The sequence below is a fragment of the Meles meles genome, chromosome 15 (genome assembly GCF_922984935.1).
Source record: "Meles meles chromosome 15, mMelMel3.1 paternal haplotype, whole genome shotgun sequence".
NCBI classification, from domain to species: Eukaryota; Metazoa; Chordata; class Mammalia; order Carnivora; family Mustelidae; genus Meles; species Meles meles.
The window spans coordinates 74,128,347-74,148,074 of NC_060080.1; the positions used below are offsets into that span (position 1 = coordinate 74,128,347).

The 19,728-nt window shown below is 36.1% G+C and overlaps 1 protein-coding gene across 3 annotated transcripts in view; it reads left to right on the forward strand.

The window, feature by feature from the left end:
• Nucleotides 1-19,726, forward strand: part of FBXO11 (F-box protein 11) — an 88,055-nt gene extending 68,329 nt beyond the window's left edge. For all 3 annotated transcript variants that reach the window (XM_045978931.1, XM_045978932.1, XM_045978933.1), the window contains exons 12-23: nucleotides 9,240-9,457; nucleotides 10,400-10,485; nucleotides 11,494-11,588; nucleotides 12,604-12,726; nucleotides 12,814-12,899; nucleotides 13,666-13,742; nucleotides 13,833-13,976; nucleotides 16,412-16,522; nucleotides 17,152-17,259; nucleotides 17,571-17,679; nucleotides 18,230-18,328; nucleotides 18,412-19,726. In XM_045978931.1, coding sequence (XP_045834887.1) covers nucleotides 9,240-9,457; nucleotides 10,400-10,485; nucleotides 11,494-11,588; nucleotides 12,604-12,726; nucleotides 12,814-12,899; nucleotides 13,666-13,742; nucleotides 13,833-13,976; nucleotides 16,412-16,522; nucleotides 17,152-17,259; nucleotides 17,571-17,679; nucleotides 18,230-18,328; nucleotides 18,412-18,541 — 1,386 coding nt within the window. In that variant the 3' untranslated portion in view covers nucleotides 18,542-19,726. The remainder of the gene's footprint in view (nucleotides 1-9,239; nucleotides 9,458-10,399; nucleotides 10,486-11,493; nucleotides 11,589-12,603; nucleotides 12,727-12,813; nucleotides 12,900-13,665; nucleotides 13,743-13,832; nucleotides 13,977-16,411; nucleotides 16,523-17,151; nucleotides 17,260-17,570; nucleotides 17,680-18,229; nucleotides 18,329-18,411) is intronic.
• Nucleotides 19,727-19,728: the final 2 nt, after the last annotated feature.

The window sequence follows — 19,728 nt, forward strand, 5'->3', positions numbered from 1 at the left end:
CTGCCTTCATCTTGGGTCGTGATCCCAGGATCCTGGGATGGAGCCCCATGTCAGGCTCTCCTCAGCAGGGAGCCTACTTCTCCCTCTCCCTGTGCCTGCTGCTCCCCCTACTTGTGCTTCTCCCTTTCTCTTCTTTCTCTGTCAAATAAACGAATGAAATCTTTAGGGATAAAAAAGTCACCCAGATTGAGTAAATATAATGTAATATAATACAATGGGTACCAGGGTATGCATCTTTATTAAGCACCATAAGTGAGTTGAATGCAGGTTGTTTTGTAGGCTACAGTTTGAGAATTAATGATTTCATTATAAGTTTGACTTCCATCTTATTCTTCTTAACTTTTTTTGGCAGAATTTTAATAAGAGATATAATGGTAATATCAATTCTAAAACTCTTAATGTGGTGATTAATTAGGCATGTTTATGGCTGATACTATATTTTAAGTACTGTTGTGTCATTTTACACAAGTTTCAAGAGATGCAACTTTTTTAGCTCTTTTAGGCCACTATTTCAAAATAGTGCTCTTTGGTGTCTATTCAGGTATTCTTTTCATTTAATGGCTAATTTTCACTGAGGCAATTTTCAAGTCCTATTACAACTTCGGCAACATTTTTTGTTAAGGAGTTAGAGATGGGTGAGGAGGTGTTGGTATGGTGGCCAAACAGGATTGTGCTGAAGCTTTGGGTTTTCTTGGGTTTTTGTTTTGTTTTGTTTTTGTTTTTTAATTTTTTTTTTTTTAACTTTTCTGAAACCTCCTTGTGAAGTTTTATTGCTGTTGTATGAATCAGGCAACAGGGGATTGTCGGATTCACATATACAGATTGTCAGTTAATGAAGGAAACTTTAATTTTTGTTGTTTGTGCCTAAAACCTTAATGTAGAATCCTTTTTAAAAACTAAACTAGACCAGGAGGGAGTACTCCTCTATGAGGTTCTTATTAGACCTAAATAGTTTCAGGCCATCTAGTGCCATCATATTCCTGGGGTAATTGCAATCTGAGAACAGTTCACTTAAAATGTAGGCTTGGGGTATGCGTACATTTTATTTGGTTAACTGTCCAACTCCTGGTTTCTGCTCAGGTCATGATCTCAGGGTCATGAAATGCCTACACCAGGCTCTGCACTTAGCAAAGAGTCTGCTTAAGATTGTCTCTCTTGGGTGCCTGGTGGCTCAGTTGTCAGGTTGTGATCTAGGGATCCTTGGATCAAGTTCCACATCGGGCTCCCTGCTGCACAGTAACTCTGCGTCTCCCTTTTCCTCTGCTTCTCTCCCTCTCTCTCTCTCTGTCTCTCATGAATAAATATCCTAAAAAAAAGATTCTCTCTCTCCCTCTCCTTCTGCCACTCCCCACCCCCTACCCACACTCGTGTGGTCTCTTACTCTTAAAAAAATTTAAAAAGTAGGGGTGCCTGGATGGCTCAGTGGGTTAAAGCCTCTGCCTTCGACTCAGGTCATGATCCCAGGGTCCTGGCATCGAGCCCCACATCGGGCTCTCTGCTCAGCGGGGAGCCTGCTTGCTCCTCTCTCTCTGCCTGCCTCTCCACCTACTTGTGAGCTCTGTCAAATAAATAAAATCTTAAAAAAATAAAAATCAAAAAAGTAGGCTGTAGCTTGGACCTATCAATAAGAAAGCAGAGTTGGGGAAAAATAAATAAATACAATAAAAAGAAAGCAGAGTGGAGATGACCACGTGCCCACCTCCAGCTGAAATAAAGAAATTGACATTTCATGGCACATTGTACTTTTTTTTCCCAAGAAGTAGGGAGCCATGGGTATTATAGTCTAGAGGGCAGAGGTATGGAGGATGTCAAAACATAAGAATCTTGAAAATCTCCCCTCCCTTAGAGGCCTGTTTTAGCTATAGTTCCTAACTGGCTCTCTTATTTTGTCATGGCACTATACTATGCTAGTATTTCTTTGCCTGTGTTGCCTTTAGACTTTGCCCCAGAGTATCATATTTTTTAAAGATTTTATTTACTTATTTGACAGAGAGATCACAAGTAGGCAGAGAGGCAAGCAGTGGTGGGGGAAGAAACAGGCTTCCCAGTGAGCAGAGAGCCCAACGTGGGGCTCAATCCCAGGACCCTGAGATCATGACCTGAGCCAAAGGCCGAGACTTAACCTACTGAGCCACCCAGGCGCCCCCAGAGTTTCATATTTTTGCATGCCTCTGGTCTCATTGACACAAGAGATTTGAGGTACCAAGATAATTTTAACCTGAATAAGCGTCCTCGTTTTTAAAAGACCTGTGGTGATGGTCACTTACAAATTCACCATGATAATTTACTCCTCATCATACACTCCTGATACAGGTTATATATAAATATATTTTTGGGTTTACACATCTTTTAAGTTGTTTTTAAACAACTCTAGGCAATGCTATACATATATACCCCCTTTAAGGATTAATAGAGATTTAAAAGCCATTACAGATTTGTAAGGGAAGGATGAAAATTCAAATCTAATGTCTTGGGCCTATCATCTATTTTAGTATTGTGACACAACCCTTTAAAATCCTTTGGTAGAATGTTCTTCCCATTTTAGGTATTCTTTTGGCTTGTCTTCTTTGTGTTGACAGCCCATGATTGGTAGTATAACATCACTGAAGATAATCTTTTTAAAATTCTGCTTTGTTTTCTGTAGAACTTCAAAGAATATCAGAATAAACATTTAAAACTCGTTTCTGTACTGTCCATGTTCTTTAAATACACATATTTATTCTCTGAATTTTTGTTCCTTTTTCTCTCCTGTTGACATACTTAAAATTTACATTTCTAAATTCATAAGAATGAATCATAAAAGATTTTGTACTCTTTTATTTTAAAGAATTGTGTATGTAAAAATACTCCATACACAAGTATAAAGGATACCTCTAGGACATCACTAGGGCATGACTAGCATTTGTCATTGTTAGCTTCGTGTTTAACTTTGAAGTATGAACTTACCCTGTGAAAACTGAGAAATTAAGGACTTTATATTTCAGCCTGTCTCCATCCCATCATTTATATTCTTAACTTTTTTTTTTTTTTGAGATTTTATTTATTTATTTGACAGAGACACACAGCAGGAGATGGAACACATGCGGTGGGAGTGGGAGAGGGAGAAGCAGGCTTCCTGCTGCGCAGGGATCCTGATTCGGGGCTCGGTCCCAGGACCGTGGGATCATGACCTAAGCCGAAGGCAGACTCTTAACAACTGGACCACCTAGGCACCCCTATATTCTTAATTTTTCTTATGTAAAGGTTTATAACTTTTATATTCCTATGTTATTGGTCTATTTATTCTGTATTTGTTTACCTCTAGTCCTTTTATAATAATTCCTTCATTGCTAATTTTTTAATTTTGATTCATTTTTTGTATGGCTGAATTTTCTCATCTAGCCATTCATTATTTGCTTCCTTTTTTTTTTTTTTTTTTTTTTTTTTTTAGAGATTTTATTTGACAGAGAGAGAGATCACAAGCAAGCAGAGAGGCAGGGGGAAGCAGGCTCCCCACTGAGCGGAGAGCCTGATGTGGGGCTCGATCCCAAGACCCTGAGGTCATGACCCAAGCCAAAGGCGGTGGCGTAACCCACTGAGCCACCCAGGTGCCCCCATTATTTGCTTATTTTTAAAAGAATGGTTTATAGGTATTGTAGCTTGAATTCTTGCCACTTGAGAATGGCTGTCCATTACTTTTTAACTTGGCTCAATATACATAATTTTTTTTTAAGATTTTATTTATTTATTTGGGAGAGAAAGAATGAGAGAGAGAGCATGAGTGGAGAAAGGTCAGCAGGAGAAGCAAACTCCCTGCCGAGCAGGGATCCCGATGTGGGACTCGATCCCGGGACTCCAGGATCGTGACCTGAGCTGAAGGCAGTCGCTTTGACAAGCTAAGCCACCCAGGAGCCCCAATATACATAATTTTGATTATACTTTTTTCTCCTCTACATTTTGTAGTCATGTTTATATTTCTAGCATTAAATGTGGCTGACAAGGAAGTCATTTTGGTTTTTGTCTGAGATTATTTTGGGTTTTTTTTTTTCTTTCTGGTGATGATGTGCTTTTCTACTTCAGTATCCATAATGTAGGTTTTTGTTATTGTTGACCTTGTGTTGTTTTGCTGGTTTTCTCATCCATATGTTCTTTAGAAACTTGGCTGTGTATTGCTTTGTTCTTTATGTTTTATGTGATTTCTTCAAATCTCTGCCCCTTACTGTGTCTCCATAGTTTTGTCTTGTTTTTTTCCCCCACAGTGTGGTTTTTAATCCCTAATTTTTAATGTATTTTGTTTTACAGAATTTTTCTAACATACATAAAAAAGAGAATAGTATAATGACTGAATCCCCATGTACCTAGTCTCCATCTTCAACAGCTATCAATTCATGGCCAGTTTTATTTCATCTATACTTAATCACTCTTTACTGTCTTCTCTACTCTCTAGATTATTTTGAAGCAAATCCTGGACATCATCATCTCATCTGTAAATATTTTAGCATGCATCTTTAAAAGATGGGGATTCTTTCTTTCACATAATGACAATGCCAGTTTCATTCCTAAAAACAATTTTCTATCAGTGTTCACAAGTTCCCAGATATCTTTGTTTAATATTGAATCTATTGCAGAATGTTATTTTTGTAAAATATAATTAGAATGCCATAGCAGTGCCAAATTGCTATAAAATTTTGGAGACATTCTAAATTTATGAATTTAACACATGACAGATTGACAGATGACAGATTATCTATATTGAAATCTCACTGCTTCTCTCTCCTTTCATTTTCCTTTGCTTTGGATAGTCTCACTTAAAGAGGAAGCATAAGTTTTAGAAGATAAAAATTGCACATTAGTGTACATTTTTGCTCACATTTACTTCTTGTGCCTGTGTTATTTCTCTGGAAAAAATACTGTGGGAATGTTTCTTTTCCATGTTCTGTTCATGCCACTAGATCTGATCACCTTAGAGAAGATCATTAGCTGGGCTTATGAGAACCTTCAGTTACTTGGGGAAAACATTTTATTGGATGACCCCAGAAAAATCATGTCTCTGTCAAAAGATACCAAATTGCTAAGAGGTTCTTATATATTTAAAATAAGGGCGTGGGATGCCTAGGTGGCTCCTGGGTGGCTCAGTCTAAGTGTCTTCCTTCGGCCCAGGTCATAATCTTAGGGTCCCGGGATTGAGCCCAGCATTGGGCTCCTTGCTCAGTAGGGAGCCCCTCTCCCTTTTCCTCTGTCCCTTCCCCCGTACTGTCTCTCAAATAAATAAAATCTTTAAAAAATCCCTGCTTTTGGAGTTTTGTTAATATAAGTTGGAATTTTCATGGTTTGCATCTTACAAGACAAAGTAGAATTCTGCCTATATCCTGCTTACATTTTTTAATTACTATGACATTTTACCCTAAAAGCATCTCTTAAAATGAATACATTCTATTAAAACTTACCTTGGGGCGCCTGGGTGGCTCAGTCGTTAGGCATCTGCGTTCGGCTCACGTCATGATCCCAGGTTCAAGCCCCACACTGGGCTTCCTACTCCTCAGGAAGCCTGCTTTTCCTTCTCCCACTCCCCCTGCTTTTGTTCCCTCTTTCACGCTCTCGCTCGCTCTCTCTCTCAAATAAGTAATTTTTTTAAAAAAAATCTTAAGGGCGCCTGGGTGGCTCAGTGGTTTAAGCCGCTGCCTTCGGCTCAGGTCATGATCTCAGGGTCTTGGGATCGAGTCCCGCATCGGGCTCTCTGCTCGGCGGGGAGCCTGCTTCCCTCTCACTCTCTCTGCCTGCCTCTCTGCCTACTTGTATCTCTCTCTGTCAAATAAATAAATAAAATCTTAAAAAAAAAAAAAAAAAAAATCTTAAAGTAAAATTGCATTAACTGAACTCTTTAAACCCATAACAAGAGATCAGTTTCCTTGTAAAATTATAACACTGTTCTATCTGAATGTGGTAAAATGACAGTTTAGCAATGTAGGGGCTTCTGGTTTTAAAAGCATGAAGAGTGGGACCCTGGCTGGCTCAGTTGGTGGAGCGTGTGACTCTTGATCTCAGGGTCATGAGTTTGAGCCCCATGTTGGGAGTAGAGTTTACTTTTTTAAAGAAAGAGCATGAAGAAAAATAATGGTTTTTACTGCTTTCTTTTCTTGAATGTTATCTTAAAAGATACAGGTTCCAAACTTTGATGGAATTAAGGCACATTTTTAACCTTTAAATTACAGCATGGTAAATGGCTAGTTGCCTATTACCAAGCCAGCCATTACAGATTAGAGCAAATTATAAAACCTTGTATTCATGGGGCACCTGGGTGGCTCAGTCAGTTAAGCATCTGCCTTAAGCTCAGGTCATGATTTCAGAGTCCTGGGATTGAGCCCCACATCAGGCTCCATGTTCAGTGGGAAGCCCGCTTCTCCCTCTCCTTCCCACTCATGCTCTCTCTCACATTCGCTCTCTTTATCTCTCTCTCTCTCTCTCTCAAGTAAATAGTAAAATCTTAAAAAACAAAACAAAACAAAAAAAAAACCTTTATGTTCAGGAAGATAAATTGGTAAACCTGATGTGAACATAAATATGTTGAGTTGTTTAAACAACTGGTAGCGAGGAGTTTAGGATAGAATTATCAGTAGAGGCCTAAGCAAAGGAGAATAACATAATTACCAACTTTAATAAAAAGTTGTACAGCAAAGAATATATACTTATACTTTATGACTCAGCTATGAATAGCACACTAATATAACCAAAATTGTGCTATCACTACATTGGAAGGATACAGTGTGTATGCGTGTGATAGGAGATAGAAAGAGAGAGCTAAATTCTTACCTTCTGTAATAGAAAATGAATAGACATCACCTAAAACTGCAAACTCAAGATATAGCAATACAAATCTTTACTTAAAAATATAGAGGTAGATAAAAAGAATCAGCCAGAAGAATTGAAAGTGGGGGACTTTGGATAAGGGAAAATGAGAGGAGGCTGATGTTCACCTTAGTAAATTTGTGGATCTAGTTGACTCTCTTAACTATACAAAATCAAAACCTAGAGAAAATACAGCATCCCTGCATTTAAATCATTTTTAGTCAATACATAGCAAAGTATACTTGCAGTACTGTATACTTGCAAAGTATAGTTGCAGTATATTCAAGACATGACAGTGCCTGTTACTGAAATCATTTTGGAAACCCAATAAGCAGCATACCTTTCCTTGCCACATTCTGAACAGATTATGAAATGAAGCCATTAAGTATTGTGAGAAGGCTGAAATAACTTTATTACCCTTAAAAGATTAAGTTGGAGATTATAGCCTTGAACAAGAACCAAATGGGTCTGATTCACTGCACCCCAAAATTAAACTTACTCACTACTCCACAAACAAATATTGTGATGGAACCCCACATTAGGCTCCCTGCTCGCCAGGAAGCCTACTTCTTCCTCTCCCACTCCCCCACTTGTTCCCTCTCTGCTCTCTTTCTGTCTAATAAATAAATACAATTTTTTAAAACAAACAGATTTGATAGAGCACAAGGAGGGGGAGCAACAGGCAGAGGGGCAGGGAGAAGCAGGCTCCCCACAGAACAGGGAGCCCTGTGGAGCTAGCTCCCAGTACCCTGAGATCATGACCCAAGCCGAAACCACCTGGGTGACTGAGCCACCCAGGCACCCCAGAGTAGCTATTTTTAATGTAATCCATATATGAAGAAGTTACAGATAATTTGTTCTTTGTGGAAAACAAAACCTGAAACTACTTTTGAATATTACTCAGAGGTCTGTTTTCTTAAAGAGTTAAATAATGTAGTAAACTAGAGTATCACAATTATATCCTGTTTTTAACCTTCACTAGATTTTGCAGAAAGTAATGAATTCCTGCTTTTGCTATATGTGAAGTCTTGTATAGATATAACAGAACCTAATATAATCCTTTCTATACAGAAGCTTATGATCAGGGAGGAATGGACATGACAAACAAGAACAGTACAAAGCATAACATAGAGGTACTGTAAGAAAATACTTAGTACTTAAAGGGAATTTAAAGAAAGGAGAGCATATTCAGTTTTTGAAGGCAAGTAGACCAGGAGTTGAAGTGGCTTTTACAAGTGCCATTTTGGGAATATCTTATTTTTTTTCCTTAATATTTAGTCTTGATTGGAGGTGCCTGTGTGGCTCAGTCAGCTGAGTGTGTCTTCTGCCTTTGGCTCTGGTCATGATCCCAGAGGCCTGGGATTGAACCCTGGTTGTGCCCCCTCTTGCTCACTCTTTCGCTCTCTTTGTCAAATAAATAAACCTTTAAAAAAAAAAATTTAGTCTTGATTGAATCTGAGAATTTAAGATATCAGTATTACAGTAACTTATTATCATTACAAAGTAAGTCTGTCCGTTACAGAAAATTTAAGAAATTCATAGAAGTATAAAAGATACAAAAGCCATCTATCATATTTCTCGAATAATCACACCTTCGTATTTTTGTTTTATTGTTCAAGTTGTATTTTCTTGAAATAAAATTGAGACCATACTTAATATATACTGTCTTTAAATAGACACTGTTCCGGGGCACCTGGGTGGCTCAGTGGGTTAAAGCCTCTGCCTTTCGCTCAGGTCATGATCCCAGGGTCCTGGGATCGAGCCCCGCATCGGGCTCTCTGCTTGGCAGGAGCCTGCTTCCTCCTCTCTCTCTCTCTCTCTGCCTGCCTCTCTCCCTACTTGTGATCTCTATCTGTCAAATAAATAAATAAAATCTTAAAAAAAAAAAAGTAGATACTGTTCCTTTTATTTAACACGGTGGCATGTAGAGCATGAATACAAGTTAGTCCATTCCCTGTTATCGGGCTAAGGTGAATATTATTTTCTATGTCTTTTTCTGTAGTCTCTGATTATGTCCTTAGGTTACCTTTTTAGAATTTGTTTTCTTGAGACATTTTAAATCTCTAAGAGTTTTTTTTTTTAATACTCAATAAATCTTTGTTAAAGGATGTGTATATTTATTGGGTAATAGTATTTATTTGCATTTATTAATAAATCTTCCCCTCATTTTCTTTCCTGGCTTTGCGTATACTCAGATTAAGAAGAATTGTGGTCCTCTGTTTTACCAAAACGTTTTAAATCTCTTTTGTTCTTGTTTATCATTTGAAATTTAGTGTGTATCTGTGTTTTATTTTTAACCTTGAACATTTCTGATACTTAATTTTGAGGCATACAGTAAAAAGGTCATTTTTTTTTTAATGTCATTTCTTTTTGGAAAGTAGCCTTACCTTCAGTTTGATTTCTGTATTTTTCAGGGTTACTTTGAAAGTTGCAACATACACAGAAACAGAATAGCAGGCTTTGAAGTAAAAGCCTATGCTAACCCCACTGTGGTTCGATGTGAAATTCATCATGGGCAGACTGGAGGAATATATGTGCATGAAAAAGGAAGAGGACAATTCATAGAGAATAAAATCTATGCAAACAACTTTGCAGGTGTATGGATTACCTCAAATAGTGACCCAACAATAAGGTAATTATATATAATATGGATGGAAATTACTTTTTTACTTTTTATGTTATATGAAAAGTCAAGCTTTAACTCGTACTGTTTTTCCTAGACACCTGACCACTGCAAAATAGATTTTCCTAGTAAATGTCTGTGCATCTGAATGAGCAAAGCTGTTGCATTTATTTTTGGGTGTTCTGTTTGTTTTTTAGTGATCTAAGTCATGCATAATATTCTTTTATGAACAGTTGCAAATGTTATTATGATTTTAAGTTTATCAAACTGCATTATAAATGAGTGTATAGAGCCATGTTCTTTTCTTGGAACCTGAATGACGCTGTCTTCTCTTTTTTGTCTGAGAGTCTGCAGATAGCATAACTCAGGAAAGTAACTAACTCAAAGATTCTTGGACAGAGAGATCAAAAATAACAAAAAGTCAGAACTTCAGGCCATCACTTTTCTTTAATAGTTCCTACCATTCCCTCTGGCTGCAGTAAGGAAACAAACAGATCCAGTCTGAAAGGTGTTGGCTAAGACTATAGAACCAGAACTATTATAATTTAATCAAAAACAATGAATTATTTTTAATTGCCAAGTTTTATTTTCCACTGGCTTTATGAAAGCAGATTATGAGATTTCCATCTTGTTAATATTCAGCATATGTGTCTAGATCAGCTAAAAAAAACTCTAAATGTATCAGCTATTTTGAGGGGAATTTTTAAGAATGTTACTTTGTCTCAAATACTAGATGGCTCTTTTAAGCCTTAGGTCTTAGAAAGAAAACAAAGGAATTTAGAAATCATCTAGCCTGAGTCCCTTGTTTTATAGATTAGAAAGCTGTGACCCCTAGAAGGTAAATAATTTTTTAAGGTACCGTGAGTATGAGTGGCCCTGTAGTTGATTGTGTTAAACAAATAAGCTTTCACTGAATAGAGGTTTATTTTTTATTATTTATCATAATTATAGGGGGAATTCTATATTTAATGGAAATCAAGGGGGAGTTTACATCTTTGGTGATGGACGAGGCCTTATTGAAGGAAATGACATTTATGGTAAGAATGTTTTGTTCTATAAAATTATGGAGCTTGGCCTGGCTTCCTGACATTAGCAAAGTGGACCACTTTGAAACCCTCCAAGAAGAAGTGATCCAATTTCTTTAAATTCTCAGTAAAGCTTACTTGTGATATTTATTTACTTATTAGTCATTATTCACTTAACATTTACTGGGTACCCAGTGTGTACCAGGAACTATACTAGATACCAGTGATGAAAATACAAATAAGACCTTAGTCTGCGAGAGTATGCAGTTTCCTTAGATTCACTCTTTTTTCACTTTGGTACTAATTGTAAATGTGGGGGTGGGGGTGCCTGGATCGCTCAGTTGATTAAATGTCTACCTTTGGCTCAGGTCATGATCCTTGAGTCCCGGGATCAAGCCCCACAGTGAGCTCCGTGCTCAGTGAGGAGTCTGCTTCTCACTCACTCTCTCGCTCTCAAATAAATAAGTAAAATCTTAAAAAAAAACAAAAAACAAAAAACTTTATATATAAAGAGAAAATACTTACTCCTCATTGAAACTTTTTGAGATACAAATTCAGTAGACCATTAGATGTGTGTGTGCTAGACATGGATATGTTCCTGGGCTTTCTCTTTTGCTGCTACTTACCTGGATAATATTTACATAAACCTTATGAAGTAGAAACTGTTAAATATCCCCACTTATTGATCAGGAAACAAAAATACAATGAGGTTAGATAACTTAAAGTCACGCAGGAAGGTAGAATTCCTGGGATTCCTTACTTTGCAGCCTGGCTTCAGAGTCTCTACTCCAAACTATTATGCCTATACTGCCTACAGTTTTTCTTTTTATACTCCTAGTTCCCTTAGTTTTGTTTTTTAATGCTCTCAAACCATAAATATCTTTCTGAATATGACATATTTCACAAAATCGTGCTTTTCCTAAAATTCTAAAAATTTTGACTACCATGTAATGATGTAAAACTCTTACTGTGTTCCATGAGGCTCCATATGTTGACATTGTAACTTTTATTTTTAAATAGGCAATGCATTAGCAGGAATTCAGATTAGGACAAATAGTTGTCCAATTGTTCGACATAACAAAATTCATGATGGCCAACATGGTGGGATTTATGTGGTAAGTCAATGAATATAGTTCTAGAATGTCATGCCTCAAAACCAGGGAGAGAGGATGGAAGAGGACAGAATTATATCTAGCCTTGAGTAGGCCATATTTAGCTTACAGAGTATGAGTTTATGACTGTCTTTAATATTTATACAATAAATAACACTCTTGTTCTCCCTGCCCGTATATGAATGACTTACATAGTATGTGTAGTGTTCTGTAAAATTCAATCAACTGACTGAGTTTAGGCATAGAGAATATACCTTTTTTTATTAAAGTCTTTAATTATAATTGGTATTATGGGCTGACCTCTCAAAACCATCGGTTGGCTGAGTTCTATTTTTACCCTGGAGTTTTGTTGGTGTGACTATGCTGGGAGTCTGAAATTTTCCAAAAGTAGTAAGTAAATCCATAATATCACTGAAAGTACTAATAATACTAGACTTGAATATATTTGAAAAGTCAGTTTTTCATTTGAATTTATACTAAAACATAATTGAACATCTTACAAAATTTTCAAACCATGTATTGGTCCTATACCTTCTTTTACCATGGTGTATATATATGGAACTGTTATAACAGATTCAAGTGAGAAAATGTAGGAAATTTCAGCAAGGCCCTTGTGTAATGCCAGGTATGACTCTAATTTTTATTTTCAGTTCTAAATCTCAGTCTTAAGTCTTCTGCTCAAAATAAAAATAAGTATTTTAGTAACCTGAGACCTTATTTTGAATTTCACCGGTAATTTGAAATAGCTATTAGCTTACTAAATGAGAGACCTTCAGTTTGTTATATATCTTAGAATGAAATAAGAAGCTTAAAAGTACAAAATCACATAAAGAACAGTATAAAAACTTACGGAGTTTAAACTCAGGTAGAGGTTACACAAAAGCAATGTTACTATCTTATCCAGGTGAAAAAATAAAAATTGAAAGTTTTTTATCATAACTGTCTTAAAAGGGGGGAACATACTATAAACTACTTGTTTCTAAAAGATATATATTATATCAATGTAATTTTTATTTAGCATGAGAAAGGACAAGGCGTAATAGAAGAGAATGAAGTTTATAGTAATACTCTGGCTGGGGTCTGGGTGACAACCGGCAGCACTCCAGTACTGAGAAGAAACAGGATACATAGTGGAAAGCAGGTAAAATTATTTTGGATTCTTACATGGGAAATAGATTGTTTTATAAACTTTTTTTGTCATTTGAAAACAATTTTTTTTCAATTTTAGGTTGGTGTTTATTTTTATGACAATGGACATGGAGTGCTAGAGGACAATGATATCTATAATCATATGTATTCAGGGGTTCAGATAAGGTAAACATTTTTCACATTTGGCTTTCTTTTGGGAGGGAATTGGGTGGGAGTATGTGGAGTATGTAAAAGAACTTCCCTTGTTTATTTAATGCTCAATTTTTATTCCTCCTTTTGTATATATATTCATGCTCTTATCACATGCTTGGCTTAAACTGTCAGAATATAGCTTTTCTTGAACCAGCTGATGGCAGCCAGTGGCACATATGCCTGCCATAGGAGCACGTTTCCACTATTCTGTCATTCACTGTAACAGTCGTAGTTGCCAGTGTACTCCATCATACTTGGAAAGTAGGGAGCTGTATAAAAATACTCGTGAGCTATACCTGGCATGTTGTAGGCACTCAGTAAATGCGAGCTTCTCTGTTTACACTATTTCTGTAAGAGTATTGGTTTTTTACACCCCCTTCCCTGTATTTTAAGTTTCAGAAACTGTAGTAGTACTTATAATTCAACCTTTCATTTTATATATGAGGTGAGTATACAATAATAGTAGTCACTTAAACTAACCTCCTCAGTTTAGTTTATGTATTAGGAGACTCTGTATTAATAATATAATCTATAGCTAAGTGTATTCTGTTGGAAATAGAATTAAGCAAAATTACACCAGTGTCTTTACCAACAAATTTCTCAGAGCATCTGGAAAGACACTCCATTGTATACTTATTCTTACTGTGATTAATATAAATTTTTTCACTGTTACCTAACATAATATGGGATATGGGAGTAGAAGCAGTTAAGATGGCATTATTTTCTATTGTATCCATAGGACTGGAAGCAACCCCAAAATTAGACGCAACAAAATCTGGGGAGGACAAAATGGTGGAATTCTTGTTTATAATTCTGGTATGTTTAATCTTTCATCTTTTCCTTATTGCTAATTGCCTTTAGAACTATACTTTCCAAATAACATAACCTAAAATTCTGTACTTGTAGGTCTAGGCTGTATAGAAGACAATGAAATATTTGACAACGCAATGGCTGGAGTCTGGATTAAGACAGATAGTAATCCTACACTAAGAAGAAATAAAATCCATGATGGAAGAGATGGTGGCATCTGTATATTTAATGGGGGTCGAGGTATTGTTGTTAATTTTGCATTAGTAAAAAAACCAATTTTTCATTATTCTTCCTTCTTATCTTTAATGATCAGGGACATTGCCAATTAATATAAGCTTTAAATGAGTGAATCTCAGTCTTTTTCCTTATCAGGTCTTGAGATAGATTAGATTAGTGCCTGGAGGTAAAGAAGATAGGTGTTTATACAACTTTTTTTTTGTAGCCATTTTGAGTGTGCTAGTTGTTAGGCATTTTTAAGGTGGAATTTGTTTACATTTTCTCTCTGGACTTTTTTTTATTTAGAATAGTGCTATGATTAATAAACATCAAGGTCCAGTTACAGAACTAGGTTAGAAATTAATTGGCCTGTAACTATATGAAAATGTCTTTAGTAAATAAGTATTGCTTTGTACCTGTATGCAACTGTTTGTTGGAGAGTGGAATTAATGAAGCCAAGGTGTGTCTGGTTTTGTATACATGAAGGTCAACTCATTTTACATTGAGGCAAAAGTTCCACATCTGCAAATGCATGTTGTTCAAAGAGAGACTAGGGGAGAATGTCAAATGCAAATTTATCACCGTTCCTGAAATGTCAGTAACCCAGCACTGTACATCTTATATGGAAGGAATAGCCAGTTACTATTACATCATAATCAATGAAATTTACTACTACAGCCAAGCAGGGATGATTCTATTAATGACAGACTCTGAAAGAGCTCATAATTAATAATTCAGTAAGATGACGTATCTGATAGTCTTTACAAGATATGAGGAAACACAATACAGTGGATGGTTTTATTTGTAAGGTGTTGAAAAAAGGTTCATGGACTAAAATAACTCTTAAGCTGTCTTGAAAAACAAGCATTCACTGGTAAATGCGGGGTGGGGAGGCCATTCCCAGTGTAGAAAGCACAATTCACACCTCCCATTTGTTTTGTATTTATTTATTAATTGAATACCTCTGTACCAACAACTGATACAGATCCTAAAGATACAATGGTGAGTAAAACAGTACTACATCCCAGAAAGTTTAGTCTAATGGCACATTGTAACCAAAAATCTAAAGGAAACCACGTGGTTCTGATTAGTAAGGCGCAAAGAGGTACTGAAAGTTGAGGCTAGAGAAGGGGCAGTGCCCAGATTCTAACTTTGTATACAGAATTCAGACTGGATCTTAGCAAAAGTAAAGATTAGAGGTAGGAAGTTGGAGTAGTCTTTTCCAGGGGAATAGCAGTTTAGAGGTCAAAACTGATCACAGGTGGGTTGAATGTCTACAGAAATAAAAGTTTCATGTTTTCAGAGCAGAGAGATGCTCATATACAACTAATAATTCACTATACATAAGTAGGGTTTATAGGAGTAATATTAGCTAATTCTTTAATGCAGTGTATGTTTACATGTATTAATTCATTTAATCCTCCTTAAAACTGGCCATTATGGCCAGTTTAGAAACTGAGACAGGGAGGTGGTGGAATCTGTATTTGAAGACCTGAAGTCGGATTCCTCAGCTCATTTTTAAATCATGTTATACTCTCAGAAGAGAGAATAATAAATTTGATGGAGGGAAACTGAAATCTTCCAGAGGAAGTGACATTAGGAAGAAAGAAGGCAGGACATTAGAGGATGATGAAATAATACAAACCAAAGGCATTAGAGATAAAAATGTGTATCATATTCAGAGCATAGGTAATGTAGTAAGACAACGGAATAGGTTGGGTGAATATCTTGAAAGGTTTTAAATGGCAACTTAATTTTAAACTTTACTCTGAAAATTGGTTGTTTTTGTTTTGTTTTTTTAAAGATTTTATTTATTTATTTGACAGAGATCACAAGTATGCAGAGAGGCAGGCAGAGAGAGAGGGGGAAGCAGGCTCCCCGACTAAGCACGGAACCTGATGCGGGGCTCGATCCCATGACCCTGGGATCATGGCCTGAGCCGAAGGCAGAGGCTTAACCCACTGAGCCACTCAGGTGCCTCCTGAAAATAGTTTTTAAGCAGAGAAGGAACATGACAGTTGTAGGAAACTGGGAAAAACAGCAGAAGAGAGACTATAGGAAATTATCGAGAATAATGACCAGAAATAATCAGGGTTTGCATAAAAGCACTGAGGCTGTAATGATTCTAAAAATACTTCAGAGGACCTAATTTTAATTGTTTGTGAGAAATAGGTGCCAGCCAGCCACCAGGAATTTGTGAGTGAACTAGACGTGGTTCCTGATACCTTGGAATTTCCATTTATCTGTTAGAATGGTTACCTGCCATTTTAAGCAGTTCTTGGTTAAATCCTACCTTAAACCCCTCTGAATTACTAATAAACTTTTCAGCTAAAAAATTAGTCTTTTGAGTTTTATATAACACAGTCAATAAGAAACTAAAAGAAAACCTCAGTACCACCAAAACTATTAAAATTTGTTATGTGCATTAAGCCTTAATCTGAGGAAATATTTTATTATAGGTCTCCTTGAAGAAAATGATATTTTCAGGAATGCTCAAGCAGGTGTTCTCATCAGCACTAATAGTCATCCAGTCTTAAGGAAAAACAGAATATTTGATGGCTTTGCTGCAGGTTTGTATTTTCTTTTGTTACCTGTAGCTTGTTCTCTATACATTAAAATGTTTGATCTTTAGTATATTAATTCTCTTTTGCTTGATAACTGAAGGTGTGTGCTAAGTGTGTTGCAAAAGTGGCTGAATGCCTTGCAGTTAACAATGGTTTATAAGAGCATATAATCCAAGTTCTGGATTCTAATGTTCTAAGCCAGACTTAAGAACTCTCACTCTTCAGTAGTAACTATGAAACCTTAATTAGGATAGAATGCAGGCTTGTACTACCATTTGGAGTACAAATAAATTGAATTTCAAGCCCTCTGGCCTCTCAAACTTTCCAAGTATTGTGCATGTATTTCAACTTTTTGCCAGGGGAGATGACACTTTTTTTTTCCTTCATATGTACAACTAGTGGCTACCTTAAACATTTTTCTGGACAGGCAGTATCATCATCTGCTTGCCATGAAAATAAGTAGTAAGTTATGAACCATCTGTAGTAAGTAGTATTCCTTCCTTTAGCAAGGATAGTGGACTGTTAAACAGTGGAAAATAAATGTTATTCTCAGTGACTCAAACATTTGCATCTTATTTAGATGTTAAGAAACTATAATGTGATGATGCATCTGCTGTTTGTAAATTTTACTTCAGGTATTGAAATTACAAATCATGCAACTGCAACACTAGAAGGCAATCAGATTTTTAACAACCGGTTTGGAGGCTTATTTTTAGCATCTGGTGTTAATGTGACAATGAAAGGTATGTTGGAGTCTGCTCTGCCTATAAATACACAAAATATGCCATTAAAAGATAATGGTATCAGAAGCCATTGCTGTCCCTCTGCCAAGTTAAGTACAACTCAGAACTATTTTGAAAGCTTTGACTTTATTCTAAACAGTTGGGAGTATCTTACACCAGGAAAATCCATTTTAAGCTGTTTTTTTTTTTACTTAATTGGTTAGCCTTCTCTGAAGGTCTCTAAAAAGTGACTATTGGAATAATCCTGTTATCTGTATTTTTATCTTAAGTTTCTGTCCTCTAGAATTTTACTTATTTTTTTTTTATTACAGATAACAAAATAATGAACAATCAAGACGCCATAGAAAAGGCTGTTAGTAGAGGCCAATGTTTATATAAAATATCAAGTTATACCAGCTATCCCATGCATGATTTCTACAGGTATATTTCTAAATTACTTGTGAGTCTTGAAAAAGGGGAGATAGTGATTTTCTAAACTGGCAAAACATAATGCTAAAGGTAGAGAAAATTGGGTATTTGGAAAATTACTAAGGAAAGAGAATATAATTGAGAATTCTCTATTTGTCCATAGTAAGTTCTCTGTGATCAGTCTGCTTGAGACCACAAATACAGAAGAGCAACAGCAACTGTTGCTATCACTGGAAAGGTGGAACACAATGCTTTTGCTTAGGAGTTTCAAAGTAAAGCTGTAATTAAGTGTCCCATGTACCCCAGTCACTGAGTGGTTCTTGATGCCCTGCCCTCAGATTAAGTGTTTTTTAAATGAAAGTTTTATCTGCCTTTCTACATTTGCAAATCAGTTGTTTTTCTCAGAAGACACTAAAGTCCTTTTGCAGAAATTAACCTGGCCTAGAGCTACAAAAATTTTGGTTTTGGTCCTCTTTTCTTGTAAGCCATAGGTTGTAGGGTAAAACGCATATTTTGAGGAAGTAACATTTTAAGAAAAATAACATAAGCTTTTGCTTTTTAGATGTCACACTTGTAACACCACAGATCGAAATGCCATATGTGTGAACTGCATTAAGAAGTGCCATCAGGGACATGATGTAGAATTTATTAGACATGATAGGTATGTAGCACACTTAATTGCTCTGTTACCCACTTATTCCCCCCCCCCACTTTCCTAATTTTTGGGTTTTCATTTTGCTTTAGGTTTTTCTGTGACTGTGGTGCTGGAACACTGTCTAATCCTTGTACATTAGCTGGTGAGCCTACACATGATACAGATACACTATATGACTCTGCTCCACCTATAGAATCTAATACATTGCAGCACAACTGAATTCCTTCCCTAAAGAAAAAGTCCTGCCATTCTAACATCATAACTTAATTTTTTTCGGAAGAAGATTTAAAATATTTGCCCATGCTACAGGAAGAGACTGTATTAAAAATGGATACACGAGGTCAGTTGACACTATGAAGCTCAAGCTACCAAAAAGAAAGTGGCAATATATTGACTCAGGATCTCAAAGCTGGGTGTTTTAGCATTACTGTGTAAAGACTTTTGAAGGGACAGAAGTGAAGAAATAAGCTGCAATTTTGTACAGATACCAACTTCTGAAAAAAAGCTGGTGTTTTTACAACTAGCATTGAATGCAGTCCAATTTGCAGTAGTACTCTTCAATAGACAAGCAGCTTTGTTGCTGCCTTTATGGACATGGGTACCAATTGCTTTTGTAATATGGTAAAAATGTGAGCTAGCACTTCTGCGTTTCTTTTGATTTTTTTAACATGTATTCAGATTGAGAAATATGATTTTAATGCTTTAATCTCATGTAGTTTGTTTTTAATTTCAAGCAAATCTTCTTGTACTTGAATGTGCCCTGTTTTGTTAGCACACCTAGACTTGCTGTAACTGTACTCATGTCCCAGTATGTACGTTCTTTCTATGAAAGAGAAAACACTAATCTTAAATTATATCCAGCAATGTTTCTGGTATCCTTTAAGAAAAGTTAAGACTATTATTTCCTTCCCTTCCCTGTGCAGCATTCAAAATCACCCCTAGAAAAAGTGAGTGTTTTAATGAGACTTCCTAGGAAGGGATGCACTGTAAAACAAAAAGTATTCTTGTAACTCAGTTTTGTGAAAGGTAAAAACTACTATGTTTTAAAGTACACTTTAGAAAGTCTCTTCAAAACAGTCCTGTATTTGAACTCTGTTCATAGTTTTTTTTTGAACAGTTTAGACAAACCGCTGGAAATTAAAAACAATTTCCTGCATTAAGCTGAGACAAGTATATATACAGCCCTATACAGTTTCATAGCCCCCCCCCATTTATGTGTATTGGTGACAGTGGGTATAAACAGCCTGAAAGTGTATGCATGTACCATAACATCTAGACTTAATATATTGTGGAGTATTCAATAACCATTATGTAGAAGGTAGATAAGAATTAAAAGGGTTTAATTTCCTAGAAAGAAAATGGAAAAATGGTCATTTTTAAAAAATAAAGTTTATTAGATCATAATG